Here is a 23,849-nt window from a genome sequence, read left to right as displayed (position 1 = left end):
CCAGCCCAGCTCTCCAGTTTAGAGGTCACTGCTCTTAACTACAGCACCAGGCTTGCCAAAGCCACAACATGGAGGGTGGAGCTGAGTGACCCAGCGATTCCATCGCCACATTCAAGGTCGCAGGAAGCAGTGGCAGCTTCAAGCATAGACAGCTGAGAGAGGGGACTGAGTAAACCTCTGGAGTGGAGGGTCCATCCGTGGTTATGAGCTGCACAGTACAGACCAGGGGTGGCCAAACTGTGGCTCTCCAGAGGTCCATGGACTACAATTCCCATGAGCCCCTCTCAGTGCTGGCAGAGACTTATAGGAATTGGGAGTCCATGGACCTCTGGAGAGCCACAGTTTGGCCACCCCTGATGGAGTACTATGCCTTTGGCAGTGATGCTCTGCATTCTTGGTTCTTGGGGGGCCACACTGGGATTGCTTGTGGAGTTCTGGTCCTGCTGGGGGACCTCCTGGGTTTTGGCCACTGTGTGAGCCAGCCTGATGCAACATGGCTCCTCTTATGTTCTTAAAATTAGAAAGTGCCGGATCCTTGGCTGTTCGCTCCCATTCTTGACATTACCGAGGGGCTAAGCTCAGCACCAGACCCCAGACGGTGACCTGAGATGAGAAGACGTGTTGTCTCCACGGTCAGTTTCCACTGGGTTGGTCAATATTAACCGCTGATAAGGTGGGCCGACAGCAGAGACAATGCAATGCGGAGAGAAATGTCAGATAAATCCAAAACTATTCGTCCTCAGCCTCCTGACTCTGCTCCCTAAGGGGGAGGGGGATGGAAAGAAGTCTGCCCCGTGAGGAGAGAAACCATTTTCACCACACGCAGGTATACCCAAGTAAAATTAATTTTGTATTTTGTAGCTGTGTGGGTGTGGGTGAACTTGGTCTTCCTGTTGGATAAACAAGTAGCCGTGGTCACCAGGGAGCACCCTTCACCTGCTTTTCTGGGGGGGAAAAAGATCTTGCTACTGCTTCTAGGCTAGATTACTACAGTGCACTCTACATGGGGCTGCAGTTGGAGACTGTCCAGAAGCCACAACAGGCTTCTGGCCTCCGTTCAAGATGCACAATCAACAAAAGCACTATCATTTTACAAAGCCGTTCCTGTATCGTTTATAATTCAAAACAAACATTTCCATTTCACAAATAATTCCAGTTTCTACAAGCAAGATTTATATCCAGAAATGAAACTTGTGTTACTTTGTAAGAGTGATCCTACACAGAAGCATTGCTTTGATTGTTTACTTGGCAACACACGGCTGCCATCTTGGAGCCCTGCAGCCCATAAAACGGAACAATGTGCCAGACCAAATGGACCAGTCATCGTACGCAGATTAGTGGCCTCATATGGCCATGGTCAACCAGTTGGCTGCATGTGGAGGAGCGGGGAATCAAACCCAGTTCTCCAGATTAGAGTCCGCTGCTCTCTGCCACCACCCCATGCTGACTATCAAGCGGGACAGGGTAATTGGCCTGATGCAAATCATTGAAATATCGGTTTCATGAGGAAAAGGGGGAGGGGCTGTAGAGGCAGAGAAGACATGAGTTCTACAACAGCAGCAAATTCTAACAGTTCTAAAAATGTACTAATGAGCAGTGGAATCTTGAACCTTTCCAGGGTCTAAAACGGCTGCGTGTCACCTACAATGGACCGCATGGGTCAACACCACGGACCCCCTCTCCGATGCTCAGCAACCTAAAGGGGACCTTTGAAGTGAACCGGCTCATTGCGGATGCAGGCCACCCGGACGCGCTGGGTGCTGAGCCTGCCTCGGTAGTTGCAGGGGGGACTTTGGGATCCTCCGGTGATTCGGCAGGAGGTGACGTCAAAGTGGGCGTTGCTGTCGTAATAATTCTCGTTGAAGTAGGTGCCTCCGTGGGTGCAGATGGCATCCACCTCCTCAGGGCTCCCATGGATGAAGGTGTTGGAGGGCTTGCAAGCACCGCTGGTCATTCCTCGCCTCTGCATCATGAGGTTGCAATAGCGCCGGGCGTCCAAGTCAGGGCTGGTCTTGGGGTAGTCGGTGTGCTGCCGCCGAAACTTCTCGTGACGGGTTTCCCTCTGGGGGGAGGCCGGCCAGGGTCCCAGCAAGACCAACAGGAGAAGCAGCACTGGCCAGGTTGACACTGTAGCCATGGTGTCCCCCTAAGGGAGGTAGGAGTTTGAGACTGTTTCTAAAGTCACTAGCCCACCCCAGGACATGTTCACACCCAGGCCAGGCTTTCTCAGCCAGAGTTTTGAGAAATCTTGGGCTTTCTTGAGGACATGAAATTGGGGTCACTGTGGGGAGTTGTGAGTGTCCTGCATTGTGCACAGAGGGTTGGGCTAGATGACCCTGGAGGTCTCTTCCCACTCTATGACTCTATAATTCTATGAGCCTGAAAGTGTTGCCTGAATGGGTGGGATTTCATTAATTTATATATATTTTAAAATAGTTAAACATTTATTGGGTGACATGACCCTATATTTTCATGTCGACCCGCCCCCCACTCCAAATGGCCAATGATGGGCCTGGAGGGGGTGGGAAGGGGAGGGGCCTCAGGGGGGCGTGTCCACAGCTCTGCCTCCCAGCCATATTCCGCACAATCGTGCCACTTCTAGGGTTTCTCAAAGCCTCAGGGATTTTTCAGCAATAAAAAAAGTCAAGAAAGGCTGCCCTAGGTGTATAAGAGGCTAGAAGCTAACCTTCCTGAGCACGACTCCCCCCCCCCCAAAAAAAAAAAACAGCCTTCCCAAGTCAATCTGCTGTGCTGTCAAGATTCGCGAAGGGAAATGGCGATCAAGGAATACTGGCTAACAGCACAACTTCCGTGAGAGAAGTAAAGGTCCCTTTAGCAGAGCAGACATCCAGCACCCTGAGTTGTTTTCAAGAAGGAACGGAGGAGAATGTTTTTCTGGGTGACTCAGAGCTCGGAAGGAACGGCCAGGGGGTCGAAGAAGGAAGGGGAGTGATGAAAGAAAATGTTTTATGATCCCTGGTATGTCCTTCTTAACTTTGATATGCAGAGGGTGCGCAATCCAGGGTAGGCTAGACTTAGGGAATAGAACTGGCTCGAGGTCCCCCAGTGAGTGAGATTTAGGACTGGAGGCTCAACCAGCCAGCTCCCACTGCATTCTCTAACCACGACACCACCTTGACCTCCCTCCCTTCCGTATTTTGCAATGTGGATCAGCTTCAGACCCCCCCCCCTTGGCTGAGCATTCCCCAGGAATTAATCCCCTCCCCCAGCTCACCTGAAGCTTTGGGTGCAGCCTCTGGACTTTTGACAGATCCCTACTTGCTCGGAGAGGCCCACTAATCTCCCCTCCGATTGCCTTTCCTCCGAAACGGGGAAGAAATCAAGTTCTGAGCAAAGCCAACCTATTTTGGAACTTGAACCTCCTGGGATGACACAAGAAAGGGAGGGGCTGGAAGTATTGTAAACAACTGACTGTCAGAGAACTTGCTGGCTCAGCACAAAATCAACCCGGATCGACTTTTACAAATTCTCTCCCTTTGGCAACGTCAGCAGAGGTAAAATCGTTTCAGCAGCAGATAGGAATCGGGCAGGGCACTGGCCTACCTTTTGGTGGAAGGGGTCCGCCCCTGCCCCCCATGATCCTTTGCAGAGAAAAAACAACGAAGCAAACTTGACTTTTGCTCTACATTTCCAAACAGAACATCTGGGATTGCTGGCGCTGGGAAAACAGCATTGCCGCTTACTTAACTCACACTGACCTTGTCCGCCGGCCAAGTTAGGAGGGCTGAGGGGAGAGCTCGATGGGGCTTTAAAAACAAACAAGACTCAGTGTGGACAAACTCAAGGGCATTACTGAGCCAAACACAAACTAGCCAGTCGCCCTCTGAGCAGCTGAAGACAGAACAAACAACTTCTGCTTTTGAAAGGAGACTCCCTTGACCCATCAGCCTGTGGGGATAGTTTCTGAAACTATGCGGACCAAAAAGCCCAAAAAGGTGCAGTGGAGAGTGACGAGGATGATCTGGGGCCTGGGGGCCAAGCCCCAGGAGGAAAGGCTGAGGGACTTGGGAATGATCAGCCTGCAGAAGCGGAAGCTGAGAGGGGACAGGATGGTTATCTTGCAGTCTTTGAAAGGTGGTCACTTGGAGGAGGGCAGAGACCGGTTCCGGTTGGCAGCAGAAGAAAGGATATGTGGCCATGGGTTTGAACTAGGTGGAGCAGAGGGTTGGACTAGATGGCCTCGATGGACCCCTCCCACTCTATGATTCCATAATATCTGTACTGTGAGCCATGCAAAATGTCCTTGCTGCCTTCCTTAGGTTCTGCCATTCAAATCTCCAGGGATTTTCCCAACCCAGAGTTGGCAACCCTAGCGGCAGGGCTAACTTCCCTCCCAAATCATAGATGCCATGCCTGTTTCTTTAAGTAAGAGCGCCACCAGAATCTCAGGGTCACTGTGAGGTTGCTGGGCAACCCCCTGTCAAGAATGCAAAAGATTCTAAACCTCTGTTGATGTCAGCGGGGGAGGCGGGAGAGAGGGAATCCATCAGCCAATCATTTATTACCATCCCAGACCAGCAGAATAAAGCATACAGTAGATCGGCAGAGAGGCTAGTGAGAGGGAGGAGTTGAAAAGGTAAAAAGGAAGAAGGGAAGGCAAGGATGGAAGGGGAAGCGGATAGATTTAATTGGAGAGCTGGGAAAGGAAAATAGAATCAGATATGTGGGGAGGAGCCGAAAAAGCGGTAGAATGAAGAAGAGGAAGAGCTGTGTTTTTATACCCCACTTTTCTTACCAGAAGGAGTCCCAAAGCAGCTCACAAAAACCATTCCCTTCCTCTCCCCACAACTGGCACCCTGTGAGGTAGTTGGAGTTGAGAGAGCTCTGAGAGAACTGTTGTACAAGGATAGTTCTAAGAGAACTGTGTCTGGCCCAAGGTCACCCAGCTGGCTGCATGTGGAAGAGTGAGGAGTCAAACCTGGTTCTCTGGAATCCACTGCATGATGGGGGCAGGAGCAGAGACTGGTCAGGGGTAACCCAGTTTGAGGTTTCTTGAGTCGGACCTCCCAGCCTTACCTTTCTTTAATTCTGTCCTGACAGAATTCTTTAGCTCTGCCCCTCTGGAAGTTGAGGTCAGATTCTTTATTATAGCAGGCGAGCTCTAAGGACTTTTCTGCTGCTCAGTAGCACTCCCTGGTGGCCGTAGGAGGCACTAGCAAGTATTGGCATTGAAATTGCCAAGCCCCGCTGTTTAACTTGGCACAGTGGTTAAGAGCCGATGGGCTCCAATCTGGAGACCTGGGTTTGATTCCCTGCTCCTCCCTATGCAGCCAGCTGGGTGACCTTGGGCTAGTCACAGTCATTTCCTCACAAGTTCAGTTCTGTCAGAGCTCTCTCAGCCCCACCTCCTTCACAGGGTGTCTGTTGTAGGGAGAGGAAGGGAAGGTGATGGTCAGCCTTTTTGAGACTCCTTCAGGTAGTGAAAAGCAGGGGATAAGACCCAGCTCTTCTCCTTCCTTAAAGTTTTCTGCTTTTTGCTGTTGTTGAACAGAGTTTGAGTCAGACTAGTCAAGTTTTATTCATGGAATGAGCTTCTATGTGCACACTTTGCATATCTGACAAAAGCTCATAAATACCACCCCCCCTTTTCTACCTTTTTCTGTGGATGTAATGTTTAGGTGTCATATTGCATTGTTAACAATCTAGTCTTAGGATGCCTGAAGGCTATTAGATATTTGCAATGATTAGCTCCAGGGGTTAAGATTCTGTAATATATATGTGTATATATTAAAATATTTCTTTTTATTACAAGAGAAAGTTGATAAGAAAGGAAAGTTTAAAGTCTGAAATAATAAGAAGGGGGGGGGGGGGAAGAGACCACAGAAAAAACAGACACAAAAATAATGTAAAATACAATTAATCCATCTCTTATTTAACATGCCTAATAAAATACCTTATTATAGCTTAAAAATCTAGTTGTTCAATATTCCTATGTAAATTGATCTATACAATATTCAATCATCCCCTCATTTGATACATAAATCTTTCAGTTAGCAAATCATTTTTGTCCCAATGACTCAAGAAGGCTATGAGAGATTTCCATTGTCTTTCGAAAGAAGACGGTGATTTTTTCCTCATCAATGCTGTGAGTTTGGCCATTTCAGCAAGTTCTCTTAATTTTAATACCCAGGCTTCAATCTTAGATATTTTCTCCCATTTTGAAGTCTTAACCATTTTGTCTAATCTAGGAGCCCAAGAATACATCCCTCCCTCCTGTTTTCACAGATACCTGCTGGGAGCGGCTACCATGACATCTTTCAGGAGATTTGCTCTGATTCTCCTGGCGTTCCGGGTGACTGTAGCCACCTGGGACAACTCTCCTGGCGAAAAAAACGGATTCCTGCACTTCTTGAAGCAACACTTTATTCCTGACTTTGTTTCCCTGGAAGGGGTGGACTGTAACTCCCTAATGAGTGGTAGTTTTTTTACCAGGGGGAACTGCAAGGAAGTGAATACCTACATCATAACCTTCCCGGATCACCTCCAGGCCATCTGTGAGGCCAAAGGGAAGCCCTATGACAATCTCCGGAGAAGCCTGGAGCGCTTTGACCTCCTTACCTGCACGCTGGAAGGAGACCCGACCCAGAAGATTTGCAACTATAACCTGCATCGCTTCTCCGCCTTCATCGCGGTCAGCTGCGACCGATACGGATATCCTGTTCATTTAGAAGAAGATGATTTTGAAGACGTGATCGAAGGGGAGGTGGAGGAGAGCCCAACCTGGTACAAATACTTCTTGACAGTGTTTGGCTAATTATTATTATTGGGGGGGGGGGATTGCCCGGGCCCTTGTCCATTTCTGACCGTGCTTCGTAACGCCACATCAGTAGATTCAAAGTAAAAGACAGAAAGAGGAAGAAAGCCAACCAGAGTAATGAGAAAAAAAGGACTGAAAACTTCATATTGAGACTCCATTTGCATTTTGAAACGTCAGTAAATGGCTAACAGGTATTCCGGGTGTACTCTCTCTTTATTTGTTGATAAGCGTGACATTTTTGGGGGGTGGGGGAGGGATATGCTTTGTAGAACTTCTTTTGCTGTCATGTCTGGGTGGACATTTGGCAGTGCAAGGGGTGGCCAAACTGGCTGTCCAGATGTCCATGGACTACAATTCCAACGAGTTCCTTTTGGCATGCACGCTGGCAGGGGCTCATGGGAACTGTAGTCCACGGGCATCTGGAGAGCCGTAGTTTGGCCATCCCTGGTTTTCAAGGCAAGACTCTCGAGATGGGAGTTCTTCTGAGCTCAGGCAGCACTGGCAAGATCAGCCAGCACCTCTGACCCTACTTTCCCTCACATCCCAAAACAATAATCTCATTTGCGTCAGCCTACATTCCCCAGATGAACCCCGCTCCAAACAACTTCATTTCCGTCGGCCGTGAAAAGGTACTAAAGGATAGAGGGGGACTCCAACATCGCAGTAAACGGCCTCCCTTTGAACCACAGCCTCTTGTCTGTAGTTCTCGTAGGAGCCGCTGGGAAGCTCCTTGTCTGCTACGCACAGAGTGGCGAATACGCTTTCGCCGGTGATACGGAAACCAGTTTGCTCTGTCCCCTGGGAAACGCAAGCAGCCTGGACGGTTTCAAACGGGGCGTGGATGAAAACGTGGAACTTCCGGCGGGTGAAGCCTCTTTCCTTCACGATCGTGTCGCAGTACTTAGGATCCTGAGACTTTAACGTTTGGGGATAATCGATGTACCGCCGTTTGAACGTTTCGATGGCATAATCGGCTTCCGTCTCCGCCACCGTGCAGGCCAAAACCAAAAGCGGGAACGGAAAACAAGGCCTTGGGGCACGCATGCTGGCCCAGTGTTTTTGGTGCCTGTCCCTGCTCAGTAAGAACACAGGAAAGAGGGACATAGGAAAGATCAACAGAGTGTTCACATTACTCTTCTCTTGCCCCCAACAGGGTTGCCAGGCTGAGCCAAGTTGGCCCTCGGGGACCCTGTCACTTTGGAGGCAATGGGTACATGACACTAGTCACAGGACTCCCACAGACTCACCGGACTCTGCTGTTAAGAAAGATAGAGCTGAGAGTCATCTACATACTAGTCAAATGTTACTCCTTGTATTATGGGGAATGTTGAATCTACAGCTCTGTTCCGGCTACATACCTGCCCTTCCCCCTCTTCTAGGAACATTTCCAGGGCAACCTGTCCCTGCACACAGAAATCTAGAATGTGCGGGACAATAGAACTGGCACACAGATTTCTTCCACCGATCCCACCCACCATTCTATCCTAATGAGAACAGTGGACACTATTTCAGGCAGAGACATTTCATTGAATTGTGAAATTCAACCTCTATTGAATAATATAGCCTTTGGCTCTTCAATATGGGGGGTGCTAGTTGGTATTGCTAGCTATATTATTCAGTAGAGGTTGAGTTTCACAATTTGGATATTCATGATATTTACATTCAAGGGACAACCATTGAGGAAAATTTCCATTTGAAAATGGGACATATCTAGAAACTGTTCTGGTTGGATCCTACACGACAGTAAACAAACAAGAACGAAGAACCCTTTACTTCATTTATTCTGTAATAATTGTAGCAACAACTATAGTAGCCTTGAGATTTTTCTTTCTCTTATGGTCTCAGAAGCTAAGCAAGGTTAGTATTTGGCTGGGAGACCCCTAAGGATTTGGATGGGGCTCCTCCAAGGAATATTAGAGGTCATGTTGTGGAGGTAGGCCATGGCCAACTACTGCTGAACATCTCTTGTCCAGTTGCCAGACAACCCTCAGATCACCTGACTGCACGACACACACACACACACACATGCCATATGATAAATACATTTATTCAGCCTGTATTATGCTTGATTCCCCAAAAGATGATGAAGTGTTCTCTGGATACTGAAGTTGTGCCAAATTAATCTTCAATTGGATCAACTTCCTTCACTGCGCAGGAGAAACTCATCTAATAGAAATGTACAAAAGAAATATAGCTAACAGCACAATTCGGTTTCACTTTGTTGGTGGTGGAAAATGCGGTCAAGTTGCAGACAATTTCTGGTGACCTCTTACTATTATCTCCTTGTTGTTCAGTTCAGGCCTCAGGAGTATAATGTAGCATTTGGGAGAAAAGATACAAACCAGTATCCCACCACTGGAAACTAAGATGGAGAAGACCTCCACAACCACCATGTATTTCCCCTTGGTGCTCATGTAAGCCGGAATGAAAGACAACCAAACGCTGCAAAACATCAACATACTGAAGGTGATGAACTTGGATTCGTTAAAACTATCGGGCAGTTTCCTTGCAAGGAAAGCCACACTCAGGCTTAGAAATGACAGGAGCCCGATGTAGCCAAGAACAATACAGAACATCATGGCAGACCCTTCCTGGCATTCTGCAATGATTTCTCCTCTAACAGACTGTGTGTCGAAATTGGGGAAGGGAGGGGATGTTCCCAGCCACAGCATACAAAAGCCTGCTTGAAGGAGGGAGCAGGACAAGACGATGGAGTTGGCCAGTCCTTTCCCCACCCATTTCCTAATGCTGGACCCTGGTTTGGTGGCCATGAAAGCCACCACCACTGTGATAGTTTTGGCCAACAAGCAGGAAACGGCCACGGAGAAGATGATGCTGAAAGCAGACTGCCGGAGTAAGCAGGTGGCCTTTGTTGGTTGTCCAAGGAAAAGCAAAGAGCAGAGGAAGCAGAGCAGGAGGGAGACTAGAAGAATGTAGGTGATCTCTCGGTTGTTGGCCTTGACGATGGGGGTATCTCTGTACTTCACGAAGGTTCTCAGAACCAAGATGGTGATCATGGAAAAGAACCCAGAGCCTGAGGCCAAAAACATCCCCAAAGGTTCTTCATAAGACAGAAAACTTAATGTCTTCGGAATGCAGCTGCTTTGGTTCATACTTGGATGCTTCTCTTCTGGGCATTCGGTACAGCTGTCCATGTCTGGGGTGGGGAAAGAAAGAGGAGCTGTCTGAATTCCAGTTCAGGTGATGGACCACCAGTTGTAACCACCCACTTCAATGCATGGGGCTTGCTTATGCTGCCTTCCCACCATCATACTGGGGATAGTGGGAGCAAACCAGAAATCCTTTTCCTGTTTTCTCACAGCTGTGGCGGATGATTTCTCTGAAATATTTATTATTTTTCCTTCTTGTGCTTAAAACACTGAAAGCATAAGATGTCTTTATGCTGTATAATATACCGATATCTTCATGAAAAGATATCTGCCAAGATCTAAGACTTTGGACATTTCCTGTAATGTACAAGATCCATATTTGGTTCTTCTTCTATGCAAATTACTGGATGAAAATAAGATCCAGCCAAGAATGTGTTCTTGACAGATCTAAAGATAAATCTGTCTTGCATTTCATGCTACATCACGGCTACCCACAAGCAGGATCATATTATATGAACTAATGTCCCTCTTTTCCTTTTGTAGTGCCACAAATAGTCTTGTGATATTAAGGCCAATCTTGGAGAAATGAAACCATTCTTCTTGGATGGGAGGGATACAGAGCAGGAAAACTTGATGCATGGTTTCACTTACCCTTCTGCATTGAAATCTTCCCCTCTGGGCATGGATCACAGCTGTAGCAGCAAAATTTCTCCCCGTCCTTCTTTTGCTTGTGGTGGCCGGGAGGGCAGGGGTCATTACATAAAGAGAGGGGATGCACCTATGCCAAAACATTAAAAGGTTTTAGGACGGGCTTCGAGATAATGTTCTTGTATAAAAACTGAAATGAACATCTGAAATGGAATGATGGACAACATGATGGGTCTGATTGAAACATTTGATTCTGCTAAATCCACACCTGGTTGAAACGTCTTTGCCACACAATTAAATTTTCATGAATGGTGAATTCTTTTCCTTTGGAATCTACGCTTCCAATCTTCACTCTCAGGAAAGAGTTGTTTGGGAATACCACTGCATTGATTATGTCATATCCAGCGTCTATTTCCCAGTTGTCATTTAAAGAGACATCTTCTCCAGCTGAGTTGTTAAATGAAATGCCTTGAAGAAAGCGATGGAGCTATTTGAAAGAGAAAAAGATTAATCAAAGTCTTGGAATTGTGAAGTCGGGAAGATCTGGGCCTGGGGGTGGGGGGTGGGGATTTAATCATGAGTGGTTATTTTTAGGCAGGACAGAAATGATTTCAGATTCAAATCCATTCAGCCCCTGAGTTCAGGAGGATTATTTTAAAGAGGGAACGTGATGATTATATTATTATATTTATTTATTGAGGGTCATTAGCAGTTCTTTATAAATCTAATGACACTAAATCTGCACAAAACTCAGTCCTCCCTGTTATCTATAGAAATCCTAATTTTCAAACAGAAGGATCAAAGGGGGATTGATTTACTGAACCTCGAAATATTTATATGTGACTCTTTGCATAACCAGATTTCTTTCTACTGATTCTACCGATTCAAAAAGGGTGGCACTAACAAAATTAGAACTCTACCCTCCCTCCCTGTCAGTCTTCCCCCATAAGGACTGGAGTGGCTGTTTTTCAACTCAATATCACCAAAACCACACTGGAGCCCTGAAGATATTACCTGCCAAGCCTGGAGACCTTGAAGTCCAGGGCTTTGAAACTCCACCATTCTTCTTGGATTGGACGTATACAGAGCATGCAAAACATGAGCCACAGCATAGACAGCATTAGCGATCCCATAACTGTGGTCAGACATGCGCATTTCAAAAACAGTCTGAGGAAGGCTTTCCAGCCTCTCTTCCCCAGTACATGTTTCATTGGCTTCCACGGGCTCTGTAGGATTCGGAAACGAGCAGTCAAATGCTTGAGCCCAGAAGTCCTCGAGGAAACCATTTTCTTGCGTCCAGGAGTGCTTCTCCATCTGCAGATATTGCTGAAATCCTAGGAACTCGCTGAAGTGCATTTGGAAGGAAATTGCCCCTTGGAAGAATCGGAAATTGGAATTCTTTACAAGACCAGTCGACACAAAGTCAATCTGGCCCATCATAATCCACACCCTTCTAAACGACTCATTCTCAGTATATCTGGGATATCCTATAGACAGGAGAAAGTTCATCAGGTTGATAGTCCAAATCTCTCCATAGAGGACGAACGTGTTGGCCTCGCTTTCGATGAAGGGTAGGATGAGATCTCCCAGGAAGTCATAACAACCAGCCAGAGCTTCAAAATTGCATTGCTGAGGGATCCTCCCTGTGAATGATGAACAGATCCCATTGGAGGAGAACAAGGGCTCCATGACCCTTATGAAATGGTCCCCCGTGTCATCATCCAAAACAAAGAGTCCAACCCACGTCCATCCGAAATGAAGAAGCAGGTGAATCAGAGCCTTGTACTGATGTGATTCGTTTGGGAGCATGCGGTAGAAGGAAGGGGACTCTTTTGCACCCCTCTTCTCTGGAGCAAAGGGCCCATACGTGAGCTGGAAGGAAAGGAAAAGATGTTCTAGAAACCCAGGAAGAGAAGGGATCCATGCATTTATGTCCTCTGTTTACATGTTAAACGTTTCCTGTGGGGACTTTGACTAGAGTGAAAAACTTCAGGATGCTTTGATTGGTAAAAGTTCTCAGGATTGAGGAATATGTCTAAGAACTTCTGCTACCTCATTCGCTTCCTGCGATTTTGCTCTTCATTTGATCGCGTTCTTTGCTGCCCCCAGGTGACTTTATCTTTCTTTCCTACTGCCTTCATAATTAAAAAGGAACGGAATGTTGAGATACTGTTGTTAGATCCCCTGGTACTTCTCTACTCAACAGTTAATAAATAGTAGAATTCAGTCCCAATAGCCGTAGGGATGGTGTAAGTTGCTTTCAGAGGAATTAGATTCAAGAATGATACGTCCGTCTATCGCAACTAGCTAAGCTCATTCATTAAGATTGTTGTGGAAAAGCAGCACGAATACTCCATCTCCTGTGGATACACCTGAGAAAAAAGGAAGTCCATTGTAAAGGTCCCTGCCCATAACTATTCCCTTATAGTTCAGTTTTATTAAGTGTTCTAACCATAAGGTAAGGAGAGGTAAATTGAGCTGAGAGAGTGCTTGACCCAAGATCAACCCAAGCAACATCAGGAGGACCCAACAAGGATTTGAACTCCCATCTTAGATTAACACTCTAACCATTGGGAAGAGAAGGCAAAGAGATGGTTTGTTATACCCCACTTTTCACTACCAAAAGGAACCCCAAAGCAGGTTACAGACACCTTTCCCTTCCTCTACCCCACAACAGACACCCTGTAAGGTCATGGGGGCTGAGAGAGCACTAAGAGAACTGATCTGTGAGAAACGAGAACTGTCCAAGGTCACCCAGGTGGCTGCATGCGAAGGAGTGGGGCCTCGAACCCGGTTCTCTAGATCAGAGGCTGTTGCGCTTTGACCGTCACATCACTACACCACTTTGGCGACATTTTGTGCAGGACGTGAACCAGAAGGAATGAGATATTGGATGGCATCCTTTCATCTCAAGTCTATGTGAGCGTATTTATACGGTTTATACAGTCCCTGATTCCTGAGGACATTTGCATCTCTCGCTGAATTGTCTCAGGTTAAAAAGAATCATGGTGCACTTTCTCAGAAATGCCAATGCTCTATTTCTCGTTGCTGCATCCTCGCACAGATGCCCCTCTGGCATCTCTACCGTCCCTCTGGAACATGGCACCGTGCATCCGTCCTACCTGTGGGATCTTGTAAAGACCTAAGATGTCTGCCATGTGGCCTGATATATCACCCTTCAGTCCCCCGATGACACCTATCAGGTTATTCTGGAGGCCACATTTGTAGCTGGGAACAAATCTGTACGCTCCGAAGAGCAAGTCCAGGGTGGTCCGATAGGTCATCACTGCACTGTAGTAGCTGTCATGGATGTGGAAACCCAGCGTAAGGTTGGGCAAGATGTTTGGGTTCTGGTTGACCTGATGGACTGCAAAGGCTAATGCCAGGGCATGTTGGAAGAACTTGGTCACCATTCTGGAAAGAGAATAAAGTGCTCTTTTACCGGAGAATTTGATCAGTCGACAAATGATTTTATCCTAATGGTGGACTGCTCGGGGTCTTCAGTTTTCAAGCAGTTAGCAAATTCTCTTCTCTCAAAGCAACACGGATAATACACCAGAACGCCACCCATTGTGTGTTATTGAATGAATGCTGGGGAAACTGGGACAACAGCCTTTACAAATCATCTCCATATTATGGTAGCTACCACAACACTGTCTACATTTTGCCCTTTTTGCCATCTGTTTCTTTATAATAGATATTCTAAACAAAATATAAACAAAATATATTATTGTTGCATTGAGTCGCTTCTTAACTTGCAGTAAATTGAGACGGAATTCCATTTGACACTTATTGTGGGGCCTCTGTGAACAGAAAGTCATTCTGAGACTTGTCGAAAGGGGGACATGGTAGGAAATTTGAGAAAGTCACAGGTGGAAAAGTTAAACTGAACCAGACTCAGGATGTACTATTAGTTCAGTCTCTCTCCTATATCAACTATAGTTAAGGCGTAAGTCCTCGCAAAGATGACATGATGCAGATTGAATTTTGTTTTACTTACTCTGGAATTTCAAATAAATCTTTTGAAGGGTGTTGTAAAAAAGTCAGTATGTAACTTTGGTGAAAAATCTGGGACAGAATTCCCCCAATGAGGACGTCGCCTGTCTGGGACCACTCATGTGGAACAGGAACAGGGTCTCTTGGAGAGCACAGCAGAGCATTGACACTCCTAATCATGGGAACCAGCAGAAATATTGTCACCACTAACACTGGCATTCTTGCAGCAAAGCTTCTTCTTGGACACCGACGGCTTAAGGACTATCTTGGATGGGGACTGCATCCACCAGTTTCCTTGCTTACAGACAAATATACAAGCCTAGATTCTCTCAACAGTTACCAAGGGATGTCTTCAATGCTAGCTGAGGTGGAGCAGGATTATATTTCAAGCACGAGCGTCAAAAGCAACATATCCTGGTATGAATGAGAGAAACCTGTTTGCCTCTTGACCTTTCCACCAGGAGGCAGTGATCATAGGGAAGGTTTCATATATTGATAGGAGAGATGAATGCCCTAAAAGTGCTGTAACAACAATGAACTATGAGGACGGGGGTTAATGACCCTTCCCGGATTCCCCTGTTGATTGTTTCCTTCCCCCTTTGGGAAGGTTTGTCAAGGAGAAGAAAGTACAGTGATTGGCATAATTGCAAGGGGAGACGATTCCCTCTGCAGAAATTGAACTTTGTGCTAACATTAATAACAAAACTTTCTCTTGCCTCGAGCACTGACTCCTGGAGATGGTAATTCCAGCATATCCCAAATATGCTTCCATCTCCAAGCCGCTACAGATAAAGATCAACGCCTGGAATATGGGGAGCCATTTTTAAAATTCTGCCATCTTGTATTTGTGTTTATATTTTTATATTGTTTTACTGTTTCTTGGGAGAATTTTTATTGATACTGTTTGTGAACTGCAGCGAGCGGTGATATAAAAATACAACAATCAATCAATCAATCAATCAGGTTGGCATTTGATCAATCACATGTCTAACTTGTAACCTGCCGAGGGCTGGCTTGTCAAGAGCAGCGGGAAATAATTTAAATAAAAATAAAAATAATGTTTTAAAGGCTCACACTATAGGGTAGGATTACAGGCCATTTTGTGTCCTCTACCTTTTGCTATCCTGACACGTTCTCCATTGAGTGTTGTCCCTAAGAAAGCCCCTGGTGAATTTTGCCTTATACTTCACCTCTCGGACCCTAGGGGCTCATCAGTTAATGAAACAATTCCCCCAATATGTAATGTATGCATTATTTGACCTAGCAATGTGTTAAGTTCAATCCCTTTTCCCTGGTGCACATGGTGAAATGTGACATTCAGTATATGTTTTACCTACTCACTGTCCACCCATCTGATTTTTGCCTCTTGGGGTTTAAGTTAATGGTCTATGATATGTAGATACAGCCTGCCTGTGGAATTTTCTTGGGCCTAAACTAGTTTGAAGCCTTTAGTTCCTTCTTGCAATTTGTAGTAAACTGTTGATATAATAGCAGCCTGACTCTTCATTATGTTGATGATTTCTTGATTGTTGGTGCAGCAGGTTTACCTGGCCACCTTTCAATCTTAGACATTTGAGTATTTCCCTTGTTTAAGGGGAAATGGATATTCCTACTATTCAGCTTACTTATTTAGAGACTGTTCTATGGAGACTGAAGTTGAGCCAAATAAATCCTACATTGCATCAGCTTCCTTCATTGTACAGGAGAAATTAATCTAATAGAACTATACAAAGGAAATATAGCTAATAGCACAATTCGGTATTTTTAATTGTTTCTCCTTATTGGTGGTGGTTGTAGTGAAAAATGCTGTCAAGTTGCAATCAATTTATGGTGACCCCTTATTATCAACTCCTTGTTGTTCAGACCAGGCCTTAGGATTATAATGTAGCATTTGGGAAAAAAGATGCAGGCCAGTATACCACCACTGGAAACTAAGATGGAGAAGACCTCTACAACCACCATATATTTGCCTTTGGTGCTCACGTAAGCTGGAACAAAAGACAACCAAACACTGCAAAACATAAGCATACTGAAGGTGATGTACTTGGATTCATTAAAACTATCCGGCAGTTTCCTTGCAAGGAAAGCCACACTCAGGCTTAGAAATGACAGGAGCCCGATGTAGCCAAGAACAATATAGAACATCATGGCAGACCCTTCTTGGCATTCTGCAATGATTTCTCCTCTAACAGACTGAGTGTCAAAATTGGGGAATGGAGGGGACGTTCCCAGCCACAGCATACAAAAGCCTGCTTGAATGAGGGAGCAGGACAAGACGATGGAGTTGGCCAGTCCTTTCCCCACCCACTTCCTCATTTTGGACCCTGGTTTGGTGGCCATGAAAGCCACCACCACTGTGATAGTTTTGGCCAACAAGCAGGAAACAGCCAGGGAGAAGATGATGCTGAAAACAGACTGCCGGAGTAAGCAGGTGGCCTTTGTTGGATGTCCAAGGAAGAGCAAAGAGCAGAGGAAGCAGAGCAGGAGGGAGACTAGAAGAATGTAGGTGATCTCTCGGTTGTTGGCCTTGACGATGGGGGTATCTTGGTGCTTAACAAAAGTTCTTAGTATAATTACTGTGATCAGGGAAAAGAACCCAGAGCCTGAGGCCAAAAACATCCCCAAAGGTTCTTCATAAGACAGAAAACTTAATGTCTTCGGAATGCAGCTACTTTGGTTTTTGCTTGGATGCTTCTCTTCTGGGCATTCGGAACAGCTGTCCATGTCTGGGGTGGGGAAAGAAAGAGGAGCTGTCTGAATTCCAGTTCAGGTGACAGATCACCAGTTGGAACAACCACCTTCAATGTGGGTGTCATGGTTATGCTGCCTTCCCAACCCCCAGCCCCAGGGTGGTTGTGAGCATCCGGAAATCACTTTAGAATCATAGAATTATAGAATAATAGAGTTTGAAGGGATCTCATGGGTCATCTAGTCCAACTCCCTGCACTATGCAGGACACTCACATCCCAATTGCTCATCTACTGTAACCTGCCCCCCCTTTGCCTTCACAGAATCAGCCTCTCCGTCAGATGGCTATCTAGTCTCCGTTAAAAAATTTCCAAAGATGGAGAACCCACCAACTCCTGAGGAAGCCTGTCCCACTGTGAAACTTCTTCCAGATGTTTAGATGGAATTTCTTTTGAATTAATTTCATTTCATTTGTTCTGGTCTGTCCCTCTGGGGCAAGAGAGAACAATTCTGTTCCATGCTCCATATGGCACCATTTAAATACTTGAATATGGTTATCAGATCCCCTCTCAGTCATCTCCTCTCTAGGCTAAACAGACCAAGCTCCCCCAACCTTTCTCCATATGTCTTGGTCTCCAAACCCCTCACCATATTTGTTGCCCTCCTCTGGACACGTTCCCGTTTGTCAACATCTCTCTTCAACTGGGGTGCCCAAAACTGAACACAGTACTCCAAGTGAGGCTGAACCAGAGCAGAGTAAAGGTTTAATATGTTTTTACAGTAGTTGCAGATGATTTATCAAATGTATTTTTCTTCTTCCTTGTGCTTGAAACACTTCTATCATCTATCAACTTTCAGTACTGTTATTTTATCCAAAGCATTCTTTCATTTCCCCCAACTTTTTAATTTATACATTTATGACATGGAAAATATGGCAAAGTTTGAACCAGTAGGTCCACAGCAAATGTGCACAGAGGCACAGACATGCTGTTCTCTGCATTATAGCTAAGTCCAACATCCCTCCTTACCAAAATTTGGTACGTGGTATTATAATGAATACTCTGCAGAAGATTTAAGCCTTTGGCAATTGTTGGTCACATACAAGATTCATATGCAGTTCTTCCTTCTGTACAAATTACCCAGCAACAAAAGAGCAACTAAAAACATCTTTTTGTCAAATATAAAGTCAAATCTATGTCACACTTGATCTGCTCATTCATTTCATGTCACTTTAGGGCTATTATTAGGAAGGGACACATTATTATTATATGAAATAAAGTCCCTCTTACTCCCTTGTAGTGCCACAAAAAATTTTGTGGTGTTAAAGCCGAACTCCCCAAATGTCAGGGGTTCAATATCGAAGGGCTAATTTACAATGGGATTAGCTTTAGTTGGAACTACACCTGCAAGTTGCTTTTAACAAGTATGGGAAACTCACCTATGACTCCTTCTCTGCATGAATGTAGGCTCCTGGTTTTTACAGACCTCTACATACAATGTCTCCCATCATAAGGATCACATAATAGTATGTCAAAAAAAGTTTTCAGAGTACTACATCCAATCATACCTGTTTATTTCTAATTATATGACTGTAAATGGCAGATCCTGGGAAAATTAATATTTGTATCTGTCCTCTTCCTCAACGTTTTGATTTAAGCCCCAAATTGTCTTCAACATCCTGTACCAGTAATACCAAACTCTGGTTTGCCAGATGGGTTTTTATACCCTACATGAAAATTAGAGAAATAATTCTTTGAATGAGCACTATGTGCAGGAAAACTTGATGCATAGTTTCACTTACCCTTCTGCATTGAAATCTTCCCCTCTGGGCATGGATCACAGCTGTAGCAGCAAAATTTCTTTCCTTCCTTCTTTTGCTTGTGGTGGCCGGGAGGGCAGGGGTCATTACATAAAGAGAGGGGATGCATCTATGCCAAAACATGAAAAGGTTTTAGGACGGGTATCAAGATTATGTTCCTGTATAAAAACTGAACATCTGAAATGGAATGATGGACAACATGATGGGTTGGATTGAAACATTTGATTCTGCTAAATCCACACCTGGTTAAAATGTCTCTGCCACACAATTAAATTTTCATGAATGATGAATTCTTTTCCTTCGGAATCCACCCTTCCAACCTTTGCTCTCAGGAAAGAGTTGTTTGGGAATATCACTGCATTGATTATGTCATATCCAGCGTCTATTTCCCAGTTGTCATTTAGGGAGACATCTTCTCCAGCTGAATTGTTAAATGAAATGCCTTGAAGAAAGTGATGGAGCTATTTGAAAGAGAAAAGAGAAACCAAGTACTGGAGATCTGGGCGTGGGGGGTGGGATTTAATCATGAATGATTATTTTTAGGATTTTGGATTCAATTTTAGATTCAAATCCATGTACTTCCTGAGTTCAGGTGGATTATTTTAAAGAAGGAATGTGATTGAGGGGCATTGGCAGTTCTTTATCTTCTGCAACTGAGTTATAAAATGAAATGCCTTGAAGAAAGTGGTGTAGCTATTTGAGAGAGAAAAGAGAAACCAAGTGTTGGATTTATGTTGCAGAGAATACGTGGGCTTTGAGGTGGGTGATGGGATTTATTGATGATTGCTTATTTTTTGGCAGGACAGAACTCGTTTGGGATAGAAATCCATGTAGTTCCACAGTTCAGAATGAATATTTTAAAAAGAAACTTTGAATGAGGGGCTGCGGCAGGTATTTATAAAGATAATAACACTAAATCTGCCCAGAACTCAGTCCTTCCTGAGATGTCAGGAAATCCTACTTTTCAAATAGAAGGAACAAAGGGGATTGATTTGCAAAATCTCTCAATGCTTTCTAAACCAAAGGATACCAATGACCAAGAGTCCTGCCCTGAAGATATTACCTGCCAAGCTTGAAGACCTTGAAGTCCAGGGCTTTGAAACTCCACCATTCTTCTTGGATTGGAGGAATGCAGAGCATGCAAAGCATGAGCCACAGCATAGACAGCATTAGCGATCCCATAACTGTGGTCAGACATGTGCATTTCAAAAACACTCTGAAGAAGGCTTTCCAGCCTCTCCTCTCCAGTACATGTTTCATTGGCTTCCACGGGCTCTGTAGGATTCGGAAATGAGCAGTCAAATGCTTGAGCCCAGAAGTCCTCGAGGAAACCATTTCCTTGTGTCCAGGAGTGTTTTTCAGTCTTCAGGTATTCCTGGAACCCTCGGAAATCACTGACGTGCATTTGGAAGGAAATTGCACCTTGGAAGAACTGGAAATCAGAATTCCTTAAAATATAAGTTGATGCAAAATCAGTTTGCCCCATCATAACCCACACCCTTCTAAGTGACTCATTCTCAGTATACCCAGGATATCCTAGAAAAAGGAGAACATTGATTGTATTAATAGTCCAAATTTCTCCATAAAGGATAAACGTGTTGGCCTCGCTTTCAATGAAGTGTAGGATGAGGACTCCCAGGAAGTCATAACAATCAGCCGGCGCTTCAAAATTACATTGCTGAGGGATCCTCCCTGTGAATGATGAACAGATCCCATTGGTGGAGAACAAGGGCTCCACAATCCTTATGAAATGGTCTCCCGTGTCATCATCCAAAACAAAGAGTCCAACCCAGGTCCATCCGAAATGAAGAAGCAGATGAATCAGAGCCTTGTACTGATGAGATTCGTTTGGGAGCATGCGGTAGAAGGAAGGGGACCCTTTTGCACCCCTCTTCTCTGGGGCAAAGGACCCATACGTGAGCTGAAAGGAAAGGAAAAGACGTTCTAGAAACCCGGGAAGAGGCAGGTGTGCCTATGTTTACGTGCTCTGTTTAGGCACTAAATGTTTCCTGTACGAATTGTCACATTTGACTCGAGAAGTTTGACTTGAGTGAAAAGTTCAGGACGCTTGCATGTGTAATTTATTTATTTAATTTATTTATTTATTTAGATTTATATACCGCCCTCCCCGAAGGCTCAGGGGAGGTTGGTCCTGAGGTTTGGGGACCGTGTCTAAAAGTGTCTTCCACTACCTAATACTTCTTGTTTGCTTTCTGTTATTCCGCTCTCCATTTGTTCTCGTTCCTTCCTGCTCCCAGATCACTTTACTTTTCTTTCCTACTGCCTTCACAGTCCAAAAAGAAGGTGATGCTGAGATACTGTCGTGAGTTCCCCTGGTACTTCTCTACTCAACAAGTAATAAATATTAGAATTCAGTGCCAGTAGATGTAGGGATGGTGTAAAGTGCTTTCAAGGTAATCGGGCAGGTTAATACGTCTATCAATTGCAACTAGCCACCCAGAGATAAAGATCATTCACGAAGATCGTTGTGGATTTATTTACTTATGGTATGGCATGTGTACTATAGCCAGGAGATCTCAGGATTGTCTGGCAGCCGGGCAAGGGACCTTCAGATATGGCTTGCCACTTCCCCTCGTTCTCCTTGGAAGAACTCCACCCATGGGGATCTCCCATCTGAATACTAGCCAGAGTCAGACCTGCTTAGTTTCTGAAATCTGATGGGATTGGGCTTGCCTGTGCTATCCAGGGTAGAGCATCATTGTGGAAAGACAGTGTGAATGCTTCATCTCTGGTGGAGTCAGCTTGGTGTAGTGGTTAAGAGTGTGGACTTCTAATCTGGTGAGCCGGGTTTGATTCCCTGCTCCCCCACATGCAGCCAGCTGAGTGACCTTGGGCTCACCATAAAGCTGTTCTGACCGAGCAGGAATATTAGGGCTCTCTCAGCTCTACCTACCCCACAGGGTGTCTGTTGCAGGGAGAGGAAAGGGAAGATGACTGTAAGTCGCTTTGAGAATACTTTGGGGGAGAAAAAAGCGGCATAGAAGAACCAGCTCTTCTTTTTCTTCTTAGAAGAAAGGGCCTCGTTTGCAAACCTACCTGCCATTACTATTTCTCTATTGTTCACCATATTTTGTAAGTGTTTTTACCATGCATGATAAGGGAAAGCTAGATAAGCATAGCTGATATAGTGCTTGACCCAAGGTCACTCAATCACCTTCATGGCCAAACAATGATTTGAACGCAGGTCTCCCCATCTTAGTTTAACGCTCTAACCACTATTCCCAACTAACTCTCATACAACACTTTATGCAGGATGTGAATCAGTAGGAATGTGATATTTGATAGCACCCTATCATTCATCTCAAGGGTATGTGGCTGTATTTATGCGGTTCCTGATTCCTGAGGACATTCGCATCTCTAGCTGAATTGTCTCAGGTTAAAAGAATATGGAACACTTTTTCAGAAATGTCAGCTTTGTATTTTTCATTGCTGCAGGCAAGCACAGATGCCCCTCTGGAATCTGTACCACCCCTCTGATACATGGCACCGTGCATCCGTCCTACCTGTGGAATCTTGTAAATACCTAAGATGTCTGCCATGTGGCCTGCTATATCACCCTTCAGTCCCCCGATGACACCTATCAGATGGAGGTCACAATTGGAGCTGGGGACAAATCTGTACGCTCTAAAGAGCAAGTCCAGGGTGGTCCGATAGGTCATCACTGCGTCGTTGTAGCTGTCATAGATGTGGAAACCCAGCGTAAGGTTGGGCAAGATGTTTGGGTTCTGGTTGACCTGATGGACTGCAAAGGCTAATGCCAGGGCATGTTGGAAGAACTTGGTCACCATTCTGGAAAGAGAATAAAGTGCTCTTTTACCGGAGAATTTGATCAGTCAACAAATGATGTAATCCTAATGGTGGACTGTTCTGGGTCTTCAGTTTTCAAGCAGTTAGCAAATTCTCTTCTCTCAAGGCAACACGGATAATACATCAGAACACCACCCATTGTGTGTTATTGAACGAATGCTGAGGAAACTGGCTTTCCAAATCATGGGCAATCTCCATATTATGGTAGCTACCACAACACCGTCTGTCTGCATTTTGCCCTTTTTGCCATCTACTTCTTTATTTTATTTAGCAACTTTTGTCCCAGAACACAGGACTCAAAGTGTTTATAAAGGCGTATGTCATGCATCTGCCAAGTCTCCGCAATGTTGAAGACTCCTCAGAGGAGGATTAGCCAGCAATAGCTAGGCCAGAGGCAGAGGAGGCCACAAAGAGGAGAAGATACAAGCGTGCCAAGACTTATAGCTTATACAGCTTCTACAGAGTCACCTCCACCCACCAGCTGGGATCCATCAGATGAACTCCAGCTGCTTGTTTCCACCTCTCCAGGATCACCTGCCCCATTAATGAGGTGGAGGCTCACTGCAGACCTGGGGCTCTGCAAGTGAAAAGAGAAGCAGGCAATCTGCAAGCCAAGTTGGTTGGCCAATTCTAGTCTATTTGTGGAGCAGATACCCAGTGACTATTGCAAATGAAACAGAATGCATTATTGTTGCATCGAGTCACTTCTTAACTTGCAGTATATTGAGAGGGAATTTCATTTGACACTTATTGTGGGGCCTCTGTGAACAGACGTCAGTCATTCTGAGGCTTGTCAAAAGGGGGACATGGTAGGAACTTTGAGAAAATTACAGGTGGAAAAGCTCAACTCAACCAGATAAGGGGTGCATTATTATTTCAGAAGACTATCAACGATAGTCAGGGCTTAAGTCCTCGCAAAGGTGATATGATGCAGATTGAATTTTTTTTTTTTACTTACTCTGGAATTTCAAATAAATCTTTT

At 45.1% G+C, this 23,849-nt stretch overlaps 3 protein-coding genes across 5 annotated transcripts; 1 reads left to right on the top strand and 2 right to left on the bottom strand.

The window, feature by feature from the left end:
- Positions 1–1,088: 1,088 nt before the first annotated feature.
- Positions 1,089–3,393, bottom strand: LOC143825968 (ribonuclease-like). Its single transcript, XM_077314425.1, has 2 exons — positions 3,236–3,393; positions 1,089–2,146 (listed from the first exon to the last, which is right to left on the bottom strand). Exon 2 carries the CDS (start codon positions 2,135–2,137, stop codon positions 1,697–1,699), a length of 441 nt encoding a protein of 146 aa, XP_077170540.1. The 5' UTR covers positions 2,138–2,146; positions 3,236–3,393; the 3' UTR covers positions 1,089–1,696.
- Positions 2,680–6,972, top strand: LOC143825967 (angiogenin-2-like). 3 transcript variants are annotated; one of them, XM_077314424.1, is made up of 2 exons: positions 2,680–2,979; positions 6,247–6,972. In XM_077314424.1, exon 2 carries the CDS (start codon positions 6,269–6,271, stop codon positions 6,773–6,775), a length of 507 nt encoding a protein of 168 aa, XP_077170539.1. In that variant the 5' UTR covers positions 2,680–2,979; positions 6,247–6,268; the 3' UTR covers positions 6,776–6,972. The 3 variants fall into 3 exon arrangements, with proteins under 3 accessions (XP_077170539.1, XP_077170538.1, XP_077170537.1); XM_077314423.1 differs by lacking the exon at positions 2,680–2,979 and adding an exon at positions 3,932–3,956; XM_077314422.1 differs by lacking the exon at positions 2,680–2,979 and adding an exon at positions 4,458–4,597.
- A 9,369-nt stretch (positions 6,973–16,341) lies between these two features.
- LOC143826616 (vomeronasal type-2 receptor 26-like) lies at positions 16,342–22,848 on the bottom strand. The gene is made up of 4 exons (XM_077315456.1): positions 22,564–22,848; positions 20,829–20,960; positions 19,022–19,148; positions 16,342–17,258 (listed from the first exon to the last, which is right to left on the bottom strand). Exons 1-4 carry the CDS (start codon positions 22,846–22,848, stop codon positions 16,342–16,344), a joined length of 1,461 nt encoding a protein of 486 aa, XP_077171571.1.
- Positions 22,849–23,849: the final 1,001 nt, after the last annotated feature.

The sequence above is a fragment of the Paroedura picta genome, chromosome 16, assembly GCF_049243985.1.
Source record: "Paroedura picta isolate Pp20150507F chromosome 16, Ppicta_v3.0, whole genome shotgun sequence".
Lineage (NCBI taxonomy): Eukaryota > Metazoa > Chordata > Lepidosauria > Squamata > Gekkonidae > Paroedura > Paroedura picta.
This window is presented reverse-complemented; position numbering and strand designations above follow the sequence as displayed.